The 13178-nt window shown below is 58.2% G+C and overlaps 2 protein-coding genes across 2 annotated transcripts; both read left to right on the top strand.

Moving 5' to 3' along the window:
* Positions 1 to 1845: 1845 nt before the first annotated feature.
* LOC135403908 (keratin-associated protein 10-4-like) lies at positions 1846 to 5094 on the top strand. Its single transcript, XM_064638337.1, has 5 exons — positions 1846 to 2090; positions 2253 to 3350; positions 4002 to 4091; positions 4221 to 4490; positions 4584 to 5094. Exons 1-5 carry the CDS (start codon positions 1846 to 1848, stop codon positions 5092 to 5094), a joined length of 2214 nt encoding a protein of 737 aa, XP_064494407.1.
* Positions 5095 to 11736: 6642 nt separating this feature from the next.
* On the top strand, positions 11737 to 13178 carry LOC135404096 (keratin-associated protein 4-12-like). Its single transcript, XM_064638665.1, has one exon. The coding sequence runs from the start codon at positions 11803 to 11805 to the stop codon at positions 12322 to 12324; it is 522 nt and encodes a 173-aa protein (XP_064494735.1). The 5' UTR covers positions 11737 to 11802; the 3' UTR covers positions 12325 to 13178.

Raw genomic sequence — 13178 nt, 5'->3', positions numbered from 1 at the left:
GGGCTGGAGCGTGTCCAGGGAAGGGAACAGAGCTGGGGAAGGGGCTGGAGAACTCCTGAGGGAGCTGGGGGGGCTCAGCCCAGAGAAAAGGAGGCTCAGGGGGGACCTTCAGGCTCTGGAATTCCCTGACAGGAGGGGGGAGCCGGGGGGGGTCGGGCTCTGCTCCCAGGGAACAAGGGACAGGAGGAGGGGAAACGGCCTCAAGCTGTGCCAGGGGAGGGTCAGGTTGGCTGTGAGGAGGAATTTCCCCCTGGAAAGGGTGTTCAGGCCTTGGCAGGGGCTGCCCAGGGAGGTGGGGGAGTGCCCAGCCCTGGAGGTGCCCAGGGCAGGACTGGCTGTGGCACTGAGTGCTCTGGGCTGGGGCCGAGGTGGGGATGGGGCACAGGGGGCACTGGATGGGGCACAGGGGGGGGACTGGATGTTCTTGGAGGGCTTTTCCAACCTCAGGGATTCCGTGGATTCTGGTTGTGCTGCCACACTGCCCTTGGTGGAGGAGAAGGGATGTTCTGAAGCTGCCAGGAAATTTGGGGGCTCTCAGGTGGCCTCTCAGGGAAGTCCCACAGCAGAGGAGAACAAAATTCCAGAGTCCTGTGGGGCTGCCTTAAAAGGTGCAAGAAAATGTCCCAAACATTTTATCCAAGCCAAGTTTAATCCCGAGGGGGGGGGGGATTGTTTCCAGGCTGGATCATCTCTTTGTTTCCCTCCCCTCCGTAGGAAATGCGTGGATGGGGAATTCCAGCAGTCGTAGTGTCCCACCTGGGCAGCATCAAAAATTATAATGGAGGCAAAGTAATTGAAGGACTGGAGGTGGAACAGGTCGGGATTATTAAAAAATTGGATTTCCATACCCCTGAGGTGTCTCACTTCCGGAGCCACAGACACTGGAATTGTATAAAAGGATTCATATTTTCGAGTCCCTCAAACCTCTGGGGTTTCATTTGGGTCTTTGCTGGTGGTGAACTGGGTGAGTCTCGCTGGGTTTGCTGGGGAGTCACCGAGTGTTTGGGGTTATTTCGGTTCCAAGTGTGGCAGGAGCGACTTAAAAAGACTTTGAGGTGCTTCTGGTTGGTGAGATTTTGGGGTGGGGGGGTTTAAACAGCAGCTGAGCTGGGGGGAAACATTAATTCCATCTCCCACCAGGCTTTGTTTGCTGCGTGTTTTGCTCTTTATCATCAAGATGTGTCCGAGGGTGGACCAGCCTCTCTCTCTCTCCCTCCCCGTGACTTTGCTCTCCTGTTTTATCCAGGAAATTGTCGGGCTTGGGAGGGATCAAAAGGCAACATTAGGACTTCAAAGGGGAAAAGTGGGAGGGGAGATAAGAAGTGGAGACTCTCGGGCTGCCTGGGAGGGAATCTGGGGGAGAAGAGCCAGGACTCCTGTGGGAGAGCTGGGAGAGCAGCTGTGCTGGGAGCTGTGGGGTCCTTTCCCTGGGGAAGTTTTCCAGGATGGGACCCCCAGTCCCTGCTCTGGCCGAGGGGCTGAGCCTGGACAGGGAGAGCTCAGAGCCTCAGTCGGCTCCTTTTTGGGTGGAAACAGGGAAGCAAAGCCAGAGGTGAATCCCAAGCCAAGGGGGGCTGTGGGTGGCTGGGGGTGGTTGTTGTGTCTTCAGACCTCGCAGGGTAACCCGGCTGAGCCCCAGGGACTTTTCTTTCCCGCCCTGAGAAGTGGTTTGAGAGCCGCGAGTCCATTCCCGCTGTGGATCCCAGGCTGTTCTCCCGGCTCGGGGTTCCCCTGGAGAAGGGATGGTTTAGCTCTGGGTGTGAAACAGCCCCGGGGGGGCTGAATTGCCCGTTTCTCACAGCGTTTGTTCCTCTCCTGCCTGCAGGCTCCCCCCTCCCCTCCGAGATGCGTCGCCCCAGCGGGTGCCCCACGGCCCAGCTCTGCATCCCCCCCCCCGCCGTCCTGGTGAGGAGCTGCCCCGTGAAAACCCGCCCGGATCCCCGCGGCACCGCCTGCAGCTTCCAGCAGGGCTTCTGTTTGCCTCCCCGCGGCAATCCCCGCGGGAATCCCCCCCCCTGCTGCTACACCGGAGTGCCCCTGGGCAGCACCACCTTCGTGAAGCTGGGCGGGCTGGGGCTGGCACAGCCCGCGGGGTGTGGGGGGCCCTGCGGCCTCGCCGTGGCCTCGGGGGTCCCTCCCTGCTGCCAGGGGGTGACCAGCTACAGCACCACCTGTAGGGATCCCTGCTGCTCCCAGGGGACCACGTGCCAGGAGTCCTGCTGCCAGGAGGTGACCAAGTGTGTCACCACACGTGTGGATCCCTGCTGCCAGGAGGTGAACAAGTGCACCACCACATGTGTGGATCCCTGCTGCCAGGAGGTGACCAAATGCACCACCACGTGTGTGGATCCCTGCTGCCAGGAGGTGACCAAATGCACCACAACACGTGTGGATCCCTGCTGCCAGGAGGTGACCAAATGCACCACCACGTGTGTGGATCCCTGCTGCAAGGAGGTGACCAAGTGCACCACCACGTGCCAAGATCCCTGTTGCAAGGAGGTGACTAAATGCACCACCACGTGCCAAGATCCCTGCTGCAAGGAAGTGACCAAGTGTGTCACCACGTGCCAAGATCCCTGCTGCCAGGAGGTGACCAAATGCACCACCACGTGCCAGGATTCCTGTTGTAAAGAAGTAACCAAATGCACCACGACCTGTGTGGATCCCTGCTGCCAGGAGGTGACCAAGTGTGTCACCACGTGCCAAGATCCGTGTTGCAAGGAGGTGACCAAGTGCACCACCACGTGCCAGGATCCCTGCTGTGTGACCAGATGTGCCACCACGTGCCAAGATTCATGTTGTAAGGAAGTAACCAAGTGCACCACCACATGCCAGGATCCCTGTTGCAAGGAGGTGACCAAGTGCATCACCACGTGCCAAGATCCGTGTTGCAAGGAGGTGACCAAGTGCACCACAACCTGTGTGGATCCCTGCTGTCAAGAAGTGACCAAGTGTGTCACCACGTGCCAGGATCCATGTTGCAAGGAGGTGACCAGATGTACCACCACGTGCCAAGATCCCTGTTGTGTGACCAAATGCACCACCACGTGTGTGGATCCCTGCTGCCAGGAGGTGACCAAGTGCATCACCACGTGCCAAGATCCCTGTTGCAAGGAAGTGACCAGCTGTACCACCACGTGCCAAGACCCCTGCTGCCAGGAAGTAACCAAGTGCACCACCACATGTCAGGATCCCTGTTGTCAGGAGGTCACCAAGTGCATCACCACGTGCCAAGACCCCTGCTGCCAGGAGGTGACCAAGTGTGTCACCACTTGTCAAGACCCCTGTTGCCAGGAGGTGACCAAATGCACCACCACCTGTGTGGATCCCTGCTGTCAGGAGGTGACCAAGTGCATCACCAGATGCCAAGATCCCTGTTGTGTGACCAGATACACCACCAGGTGTGTGGATCCCTGCTGCCAGGAGGTGACCAAGTGTGTCACCAGATGCCAAGATCCCTGTTGTGTGACCAGATACACTACCAGGTGTGTGGATCCCTGCTGCCAGGAGGTGACCAAGTGCATCACCAGATGCCAAGATCCCTGCTGTGTGACCAGATGCACCACCCGGTCTGTGGATCCCTGTTGCCAGGAGGTGACCAAATCCATCACCAGGTGTGTGGATCCCTGCTGTCAGGGGGTGACCAAGTGCACCACAACCTGTGTGGATCCCTGCTGTCAGGGGGTGACCAAGTGCACCACCAGATGCCAAGATCCCTGCTGTGTGACCAGATGCACCACCAGATGTGTGGATCCCTGCTGCCAGGACCTGACCAGATGCACCACCAGATGCCAAGATCCCTGTTGTGTCACCACCCACTGTGTGGATCCCTGCTACTGCAAGAAGGTGTCCAAGTGCTCTTCCAAGTACGTGGATCCCTGCTGCAAGAAGACGACCAAGTGCTCTCCCAAGTGTGGAGATCCCTGCTGCAAGAAAGGGGCCAAGGGCAGCAGCAGGTGTGTGGATCCTTGTTGCAAAAAAGTCACGAAGCGCAGCACGAGGTGTGTGGATCCCTGCTGTGAGAGGGTGACCAAGTGCAGCACGAGGTGTGTGGATCCCTGCTGTGAGAGGGTGACCAAGTGCATCACCACGTGCCAGGATCCCTGCTGTGTGACCAGATGTGCCACCAGGGGTGTGGATCCCTGCTGTCGACCTGTGACCAAATACACCACCACCTGTGTGGATCCCTGCTGCCAGGAGGTGACCAAATCCATCACCAGGTGTGTGGATCCCTGTTGCCAGGAGGTGACCAAGTGCATCACCAGATGTCAAGATCCATGTTGTCAAGAGGTGACCAAGTGCATCACCACATGCCAAGATCCCTGCTGCCAGGAGGTGACCAAATCCATCACCAGGTGTGTGGATCCCTGCTGTCAGGATGTGACCAAGTGCACCACAACCTGTGTGGATCCCTGCTGTCAGGATGTGACCAAGTGCACCACAACCTGTGTGGATCCCTGCTGCCAGGATGTGACCAAGTGCACCACCAGGTGTGTGGATCCCTGCTGTGGATACGTGACCAGATGCACCCCCAGGTGTGTCCCTCCCTGCTGCTGCTGCAAAGTGACCGAGTGCACCAGCAGATGTGTGGATCCCTGCTGCCAGGAGGTGACCAAGTGCATCACCACATGCCAAGATCCCTGCTGCCAGGAGGTGACCAAATGCACCACCACGTGCCAGGATCCCTGCTGCCAGGAGGTGACCAAATCTGTCACCAGGTGTGTGGATCCCTGCTGCCAGGAGGTGACCAAGTGCACCACCAGGTGCCAGGATCCCTGTTGCAAAGAGGTGACCAAATGCACCACCACGTGCCAGGATCCCTGCTGCGTGCCCAGCTGTGCCCCCAGGTGTGTGGATCCCTGCCGTGGGGGCGTCCAGGCCGTCACCAAGTGCGTGGAGTCCTGTCCCACCCCCTGTGTCACCCAGGTGTCCTGTCCCACCTCCTGTGCCACCCAGGAGTCCTGTGCCACCCCCTGTGCCACCCAGGAGTCCTGTCCTACCCCCTGTGCCACCCAGGTGTCCTGTGCCACCCAGGCCTGCCCCGCCTGTGGCCGGCGCTGCCCCCTCCGCTCCCGCAAATTCCGGGGGCTCTGAGGGGGCTCCCAGTGGGATCCTGAGGAGACCCCGCCCTGCAGAGCCACTGCCCTGGGGGGTCTCCAGAGGCTGAGGACTGAGAGAGGTTTGTAAATCCCTGGAGCTCTCCCTCACGTCCTTGTTTCCCCGGTGCCCTCCCTGCTCCGGGAGCAGAAAATCCTCCGCTGCTTTTCCTGCCCCGTTCCTGCCGTGTTCACCTCAAGAAAGTGCCTTTCCTTGTACATGTAACCGAGTGATTTTTGTGCCCCCGGGAATATTTCCTGGGAGAAAGAGCCTGTAACTCTGATCTTGGTGGAGGAATGTCCTTGTTTGTTGTTCCTTTGTCACCTTCCCCTTCCCACCGAATAAAACAAACGATCTCGGCACCACCCCGGTGTTCCCTTCACTTCTGTATTGCCCTGGACTCCTGTTTTATTCTTTTGATTTCTTCCTAAATCCTGATATCTGCAGAGTGGCAGCTCCCTCTGGAATGCTTGGAAAGGTCTAAGGCAGCAGCTGGAGACCTGAGACCCCCCTGGGATGAGAGAATCAAGGAACATCCCGAGTTGGAAGGGACCCACACAGATCGTCCAAGTCCGGCTCCTGGCCCTGCACAGGACATCCCAAAATCCCACCACACCCCTGAGAGCTTTTGGAAATGCTGCTGGAGCTCTGGCAGCCTTGGGGCCGTGCCCACTGCCCTGGGGAGCCTGGGCAGTGCCCAACAAACCACCCTCTGGGGGAAGAATTTTCCTGAGATCCAACCTGACCCTGCCCTGGCACAGCTCCAGCCACTCCCTGGGTCCTGTCCCTGATCCCCAGAGCAGAGCTCAGGGCCTGCTATCCCAGATATCCCAAATATCCCAGCTCACTGCTGGGACAGGGGGTGCTGCACATCCCGAGGAATCCCCCTCCCGTGGGTTGGGAAAGGCTCTGGAACCCCAAAGGGGGGTTCCCAAAGTGCTCCAAAGCTCCCATCGCTTCCCCCTCGGCCTCAAATCTCCTGGAAAACTGTTCACCTGGGAGCCAGGAACGTCCCCAGGGGCTCCAAACCTCCTCCCTGTTACAGAGGAAGGTTGTGCTCTGCAGGTTCTGTGCTCTGCAGGTTCTGTGCTCTGCAGGTTCTGTGCTCTGCAGGTTCTGTGCTCTGCAGGTTTTGAGCTCTGCAGGTTCTGTGCTCCGCAGATTTCGTGCTCCGCAGGTTTCCAGGCAGGGAGATGGGCCAGGGCAGGGTCGGGGTGAGCAAATCCCTCCTGGAATGCTGGAGGGAGGAGCGACGAGCGCGGGGGAGGCGGCAGACAGGGGTGTGCCCGTCTGGCAGCGCCCACAGGCTCCTTTGAGGACAGCCCGGGGCACGGGGCTGGTGCCTCCCCGGGAATTGTCACCGTCTCACCTCGGGAAGAGGAGCCAGCCAGGAGTGGGAAGTGACAAATCCCGCCCAAGGAACGCGGTTTGGGGACATTTGGCCTCACACAAACCATCCCACCCCTCACAGTTCCACTTCCATCCTCCTCTCTCAGCAGGTTGGGGAGAACCAGCATAAAAAACCCCCACAAATTCTCCCCGTGCAGGTTTAATTTTACCCCAGAACTCCTTTAAAACTCGCTGAAAGGTTCTGTGCAGGCAGCAAATTCCTTTCCTCCTGCTCCCAAATCAAATGGAAGAACCCTCTGGGAATAAAGGAACTGAAGGTGGGAAAAATGGCACCCAGATAAGATTTTTCCCTTCTCATGGCTTGGTGTTTGCATGGTATTTAATCTTTCAGATTTTAATTCACCTCAGCTCAGCAGAGAGCTGAGACTTCATTTCCAGGTGGGGCTGGGGGAAGGGAAACAGGGAAACAGGGAAGCAGGGAAACAGGGATCCCTGGATCAGCACCTGGATCAAACTACACCCATGGAACTGCCCCAACAGGGAGAAAACTGCAGCTCAGGGTGAGAAAACGTGGTGGAATCACAGCTCTTGGCCTGTCAGGCCACGCGTGCCCTGAGCTCTGAAAGGTTTTGATCTTCCTCGGAGATCAAAACGCAGCTTTACCCAGTAAAACACAAACAAATCCCAGGGAAAACCGGATTTCCTCCCCAAAACACGGAGGAAATCCAAGCAGATCTCTCTGAGAGTCCGAAGGCCAAGGATAAAAGGGGCTGAGGCATTTTTTCCTGACCACAGGTAGTTCCTCTTCCCGAGGTTTAATTACCCAGGCCCTCGTTTATCATTCCTGCCCGAGCACTCACCCGCCCCAGTAAACAGGAAAAGGGGAGGATGGGGCCGGGCTGGGGCTCCTCATCCCCGTCCCCAGGAGGGGTGAGCTCATCCCCTGAGCAAACAGTCCCCGGGGCAGGGGGCAGGTGAGCCCCAGGTGAGCCCCAGGTGAGCCCCAGGTGAGCCACAGGTGAGCCTCAGGTGAGCCACAGGTGAGCCACAGGTGAGCCACTCGTGCTCATGTGAGGCCGAGGGCACCCCCCACTCAGCCCCCTGGCATCCCAGCTATGCCCAGAGCCAGAGGAGGGCTGGACAGCAGCCCCAGCTGGAATTGGGCTGGATCCCCAGCTGGAATTGGGCTGGATCCCCAGCTGGAATTGGGCTGGATCCCCAGCCCCGGCTGGAATTGGGCTGGATCCCCAGCCCCATGTGGAATTGGGCTGGATCCCCAGCCCCATGTGGAATTGGGCTGGATCCCCAGCCCCATGTGGAATTGGGCTGGATCCCCAGCCCCAGCTGGAATTGGGCTGGATCCCCAGCCCCGGCTGGAATTGGGCTGGACAGCAGCCCCAGCTGGAATTGGGCTGGATCCCCAGCTGGAATTGGGCTGGATCCCCAGCCCCAGCTGGAATTGGGCTGGATCCCCAGCCCCGGCTGGAATTGGGCTGGATCCCCAGCTGGAATTGGGCTGGATCCCCAGCCCCGGCTGGAATTGGGCTGGACAGCAGCCCCAGCTGGAATTGGGCTGGATCCCCAGCCCCAGCTGGAATTGGGCTGGATCCCCAGCCCTGGCTGGAATTGGGCTGGACAGCAGCCCCAGCTGGAATTGGGCTGGATCCCACCCTCCCACCCTGCCCTGGCGGGGAAGGGGGACGGGGGAAAGTGGGCTGTGAGGAAGCCCCAGATTGTAGGGTTTAATTGCAGGCAGGTGCAGCAGAGTGGGCTGGGAGGGCTGAGGGAATGGGGAGAATCCCAGATTCCTGTGAAAAGGCTTTTCCAGCAAAATGTGAGTCCTGGGCAACGACAGCAAGAGGGACACAGAGGGGCTGGGGCGTGTCCAGAGGAGCTGGGGAAGGGGCTGGAGAACTCCTGAGGGAGCTGGGGGGGCTCAGCCTGGAGAAAAGGAGGCTCAGGGGGGACCTTCTGGCTCTGGAATTCCCTGACAGGAGGGGGGAGCCGGGGGGGGTCGGGCTCTGCTCCCAGGGAACAAGGGACAGGAGGAGGGGAAACGGCCTCAAGCTGTGCCAGGGGAGGGTCAGGTTGGCCATGAGGAGGAATTTCCCCCTGGAAAGGGTGTTCAGGCCTTGGCAGGGGCTGCCCAGGGAGGTGGGGGAGTGCCCAGCCCTGGAGGTGCCCAGGGCAGGACTGGCTGTGGCACTGAGTGCTCTGGGCTGGGAATGGGGCACGGGGGGGACTGGATGATCTTGGAAGTCTTTGCTGATGGCACAGAGCAGGAAAACTCCTGCAGGAGGCTCTGGGGTAAACCAAGGGCTGTGTAAAACCCAGATGGATCCTATTTCAAAGCAAATCGTTCAGCAGTTCATGAAATAGGTTTGGTTGTTCTTTTTTTCCCCCGGTAGAAAAGTGCCTCCCCCTTTGGGAGCTCCTGGTGGTGGAACACGAAGAAGCTCCTCGGGTTCTTGGGGGCCAGAAGTGTTGGCAAGGGGATGTTTTGTGGGGTTTTTCAGAAAAAAACGCTCCTGGGCAGCAGAATTCAGTGCTCAGGGGGCAGCAGCCCAAGCTCTGGCCACCAAAGGGTGTTGCTGGGGGGTCCTGACTCACTGCCATCGATGTGACCAGCCAAGGGAGCAGATTGCTCATGAATTTAATAGAGACCCACAAATAAGGGTCAATTAAGGGGTAACAACCCAGCCCTCTGATGTTCCCCCCTGTCACAGACGCAGATAAATTGATGTGTCCTCCCAGAAGGGGGTTTCTTGCCCATCAGATGTAACTGTGGGGTGTCCAATAACTCGCTGTGGGAAGGGAGGGTGGGACCGTCCCCGTGGGGGTTTTGGAGCCCAAGGAGAGCACAAAGAGCTCTCCCAGCAGGACTTTGAGATGCTCCTCAGCGAGAAAACTGCTGGAGGCTGCTGGGAGGGCACCTGGAAGTGCTGGGGGACGATTTCCTCACCCAGCAGCTCGAGGAGGAGAAGGTGGGGAAGGGATTAATCTGCTTCAATGTTCAACCCCTAAACCCGAGCCGGTTCCCTGCTCATCTTGCAGCCTGTTGGATGCAGCCACGGGTGTTCCCCCAGCCCTGAATCAGGCGTTGGGGACAAGCAAACCACACTCTGCCAGTCCCAGTTTTATTCCTGCCATCCCCAAAAACCCCCCCGGGGGCGGAGGAGCCTCGAGGGGAGGAGGAGGAGGAGGAGGAGGAAGAGCACGAGGGGGGCTGAGTCTGTGGAAAGGCTGAGCCACCCCTGAGAGCGTCAGGAGCAGATCCCACAGCTCCCGTGGGCCCAGGGCAGGAATTCCAGGCTTTCCCTGTCAGCCCAGGGATGGATCCGGGGCTGACTCCTGGAATCCTCCATCTGACCCCTGGTCTGGGGTGTAAACAGGATGGTGAAGGGGTCAGGTTGGGTTGGCTGGTTGGGTTTTTCTCCCATCTGGCAGTTTTTGCAGGGCCAAGTGTGGTCTGGGACACACCCACCACATTCCACCTCTGGGATGGGAATATCTTGGAGAAACAAGGGGTTTTTTCCCAGTTTTTACCAGCAAACCCCTTCAGTGTGTTCATGTGGCATCCTGGGCCTGAACCCCACTTAAGCTGGAGCCAAAAATGTCTCTAAAATGAGGGATACTTTGCCTCGAGGGGTTTGATGAGGTTCTCAGGGTACCTGCAGGTGTGTCCCTGCTGGAATGGCCAAGCAGGGATGTTGTTACTCCATGGGTTGGGTGAATGAACTGATTTAAAAGGCATCAAAGGAGCAGGAATTGGTTGTGGCCCACGGGGGGAATCAGCTGCTCCTCTCCATGAGAATCGGGCTGGGATATTTCTCATAGTAAATCAAATTAATTGTCCCTCTTCCCTAATAACAACCACTGGGAAAAACCCAAAGGCGTCACCCAGAGGTTTATGGAAATCAGGGGGCTGAGAACAGCCCCAAATCTTTTTTTCAAGAGCACCAAATCTGCTCTTGAAAAGCAATTAATTCCTCACCTGCTGCTTTTTAATTACCGCCATTCCCGGTGGGAACCACCTGACCCGGGGAGGGGGCAGAGGAGCCTGCTCAGCATCACATGCTCTTCCTGCAGGAGGGTTCCCCATCCAAAAATTAGGATGTGAGCAAATGTGCCGGGCACGTGGAGGTGGAGCCCGGGGAGGTTTGTGGTCGGTGTCCACCCCCCTGGGCTGCCCCGCTTCCGGAGCCGGCGCCGTATAAAAGCTTCTCCTTGGGATGCTCCCAGCACTGCATTTGGCTCCTGCCTCCCTCCCTGCCCGGCTGAACTGGTGAGTCTCTCGGGGTTTATCAGGGAGCTGATGGGCTCTTGGTGGCTGTGGTCAAGAGGGTGTTTTTCCAGAGCTTTGCCTGTGGGGTTTCTCCTCCGGGATTTGTCTGGGGACTGGGGAGAGGATGTTCCACTCTTGTTTGGAGTTTGCTCTGCCTTAAGTAGCTTGCAAATGTCCTGTCACCTCCTCAGAAGGTTGTCTCTCATCCTCCCTCCTCTTCTATCTCGGTTAATTTTTTCGGGCCTCATTAAGTCTGGAAATGAAATAAATGAGTGGATGCTGCACTTCAAAAGGGATGGGTGGGAAGAGGCAGCAGCTGGAAGGAGGAGGCTGCAGAATTCCTGCAGGCAGGGCTGCAGGAGGCACCTGGGAGAAGAGGAGGAAATTATCTGGGAACAGGAGCTGCAGCCTCTGGGCCAAGCCTTGTCCCAGGAAAGGAGGAGCCCGGGAATTCTGAGACAGCTCCGGGGACATCCCAGGATCCAGAGGATCCTCAGGCTGGGTCTGCAGCCCAGGCTAACCATGGGAGGTGTCCCTGCCCACGGCAGGGGGTGGGATGAGATGAGCTTTAAGATCATTCCAACCCAAACCATTCCACAATTCCATGGTTTTATGGGATAATGTCTGAGTTTGTGGTCTTTGGGCATCAGCAGCTCCCTGTCTGCTCCCAGGGGGACGTGCTCAGGTGGCTGTGAGGGTCTGAGGAGGTGACAACCAATAGCTAAGCCACGGAAAAATTCCTGATTTAACTAAGAAAGCCGGGAAATGAAGGAAATGAACCATTTCCACCTCACTCCAAAGTTTCACTGTGGGCGAGTCTCCAAAGCTGACAGCCCTGGGCTCCCTAAGGGTGACCCCTGAGCATTCCCAGGGAAGGAAGGAATAACCTGGCAGCGTTAACTGCCCAAATCTGAAGGCAGAAATCCCCCACCCGGGCGATGTTCTCCTCCCCCTGGCCCCAAACAGTCCCACCCGCCGGGAATCGGCGCCCGGAGGGGGGAAAACTCTCCATGTCCTGATTTTTTGGTGTCTCTTCGCAGCTGTGCCCGTCGGTGCCCGCCCCGGGAAGGATGTCCTACTACGAGCAGTGCAAGCAGCCCTGCCTGCCCCCTCCCATCTGCCTGCAGAAGGGGGTCAAGCGGGTGGTGGAGCCGTGCCAGGCCGTGTGCCCCGAGCCCTGCCCGGCGCAGTGCCTGGAGGTTTGCCAGGCCCCCTGTGCCAGCCAGTGCAGCTCCTCCTGCAGCACCCAGTGCGTGGATGTCTGTGCCACCCAGTGCAGCTCCTCCTGCACCCCTCAGTGCGTGGATGTCTGTGCCCAGTCCTGTGCCCCTCAGTGTGTGGACGTCTGTGCCCAGTCCTGTGCCCCTCAGTGCGTGGACGTCTGTGCCCCTCAGTGCGTGGACGTCTGTGCCCAGCCCTGTGCCCCTCAGTGCGTGGATGTCTGTGCCCAGTGCCCGGCCCAGTGCCCCGAGCCCTGTGCCACCAAGTGCCCCGAGCCCTGCCAGGGCCCCTGCGTGGAGGTTTGCCCCACCAAGTGCGTGGAGCCCTGCGACACCGTGTGCCTGGAGCCCGTCTGCTCCCGGCCCTGCTGAGCCCCCAGCGCCCCCGGAACGGACCCCCCGGCTGCAGACCCCCCTGCCAGCCCCTGAGACCTCCCCTGCTCTGCCCACCCCGGGGCCTCTGCCCCGGGAAACGTCCTCTCTCAGTGGTTCTGCCCTTCCCCTCCTGTGACACTTCTGCTCCTGCTGCCTCAGCACCTCTGGTTTTGGTGGCTGCAGTTGGATGATATCGGACTGTTGGGCACCTTGGGAAGGTGTCCAGCCATGGCTGGGCTGCAAAATCACTGAGCCATGGCTGGGCTGCAAAATTATTGAGCCATGGCTGGGCTGGAAAATTATTGAGCTGTGGTTGTGATGGAAAATTATTGAGCCATGATTTTTCTGTCCAAGATGTTCAGCTGTGGTTGTGCTGGAAAATTATTGAGCTGTGGTTGTGCTGTCCAAGATGTCCAGCCATGGTTTTTCTGTCCAAGATGTTTAGCCATGTTTGTGCTGGAAAATTATTGAGCTATAGTTATGCTGGAAAAGATGTTGAGCCATGGTTGTGCTGTCCAAGCTGTCCAGCCATGGTTGTGCTGGAACATTATTGAGCTGTGGTTTTTCTGTCCAAGATGTCCAGCCATGGTTGTGCTGGAAAAGCTGTTGAGCCATGGTTTTTCTGTCTAAGATGTTCAGCTGTGGTTGTGCTGGAAAAGTTATTGAGCTGTGGTTGTGCTGTCCAAGATGTCCAGCCATGGTTTTTCTGTCCCAGATGTCCAGCTGTGGTTTTTCTGTCCCAGATGTCCAGCTGTGGTTTTTCTGTCCAAGATGTCCAGCCATGGTTTTTCTGTCCCAGATGTCCAGCTGTGGTTTGTGCTGTCAGCAGCTGCTGGTGGAAGATGTCTCCT

The sequence above is a fragment of the Pseudopipra pipra genome, chromosome 29, assembly GCF_036250125.1.
Source record: "Pseudopipra pipra isolate bDixPip1 chromosome 29, bDixPip1.hap1, whole genome shotgun sequence".
NCBI lineage: Eukaryota > Metazoa > Chordata > Aves > Passeriformes > Pipridae > Pseudopipra > Pseudopipra pipra.
The sequence above is the reverse complement of the archived record's forward strand: the minus strand, read 5'-3'. Positions and strand labels throughout refer to the sequence as shown.

What these genes read in the sequence shown, in the direction of transcription:
- LOC135403908 (XM_064638337.1), top strand. Translation starts at nt 1,846, where the DNA reads ATGCGTCGCCCCAGCGGGTGCCCCACGGCCCAGCTCTGCATCCCCCCC. An exon ending in CTGGGGCTGGCACAGCCCGC is followed by an intron (nt 2,091 to 2,252) that starts GGGGTGTGGGGG and finishes TGTCACCACACG; the next exon opens with TGTGGATCCCTGCTGCCAGG. An exon ending in TGCTGTCAGGAGGTGACCAA is followed by an intron (nt 3,351 to 4,001) that starts GTGCATCACCAG and finishes GCGCAGCACGAG; the next exon opens with GTGTGTGGATCCCTGCTGTG.
- LOC135404096 (XM_064638665.1), top strand. Translation starts at nt 11,803, where the DNA reads ATGTCCTACTACGAGCAGTGCAAGCAGCCCTGCCTGCCCCCTCCCATC.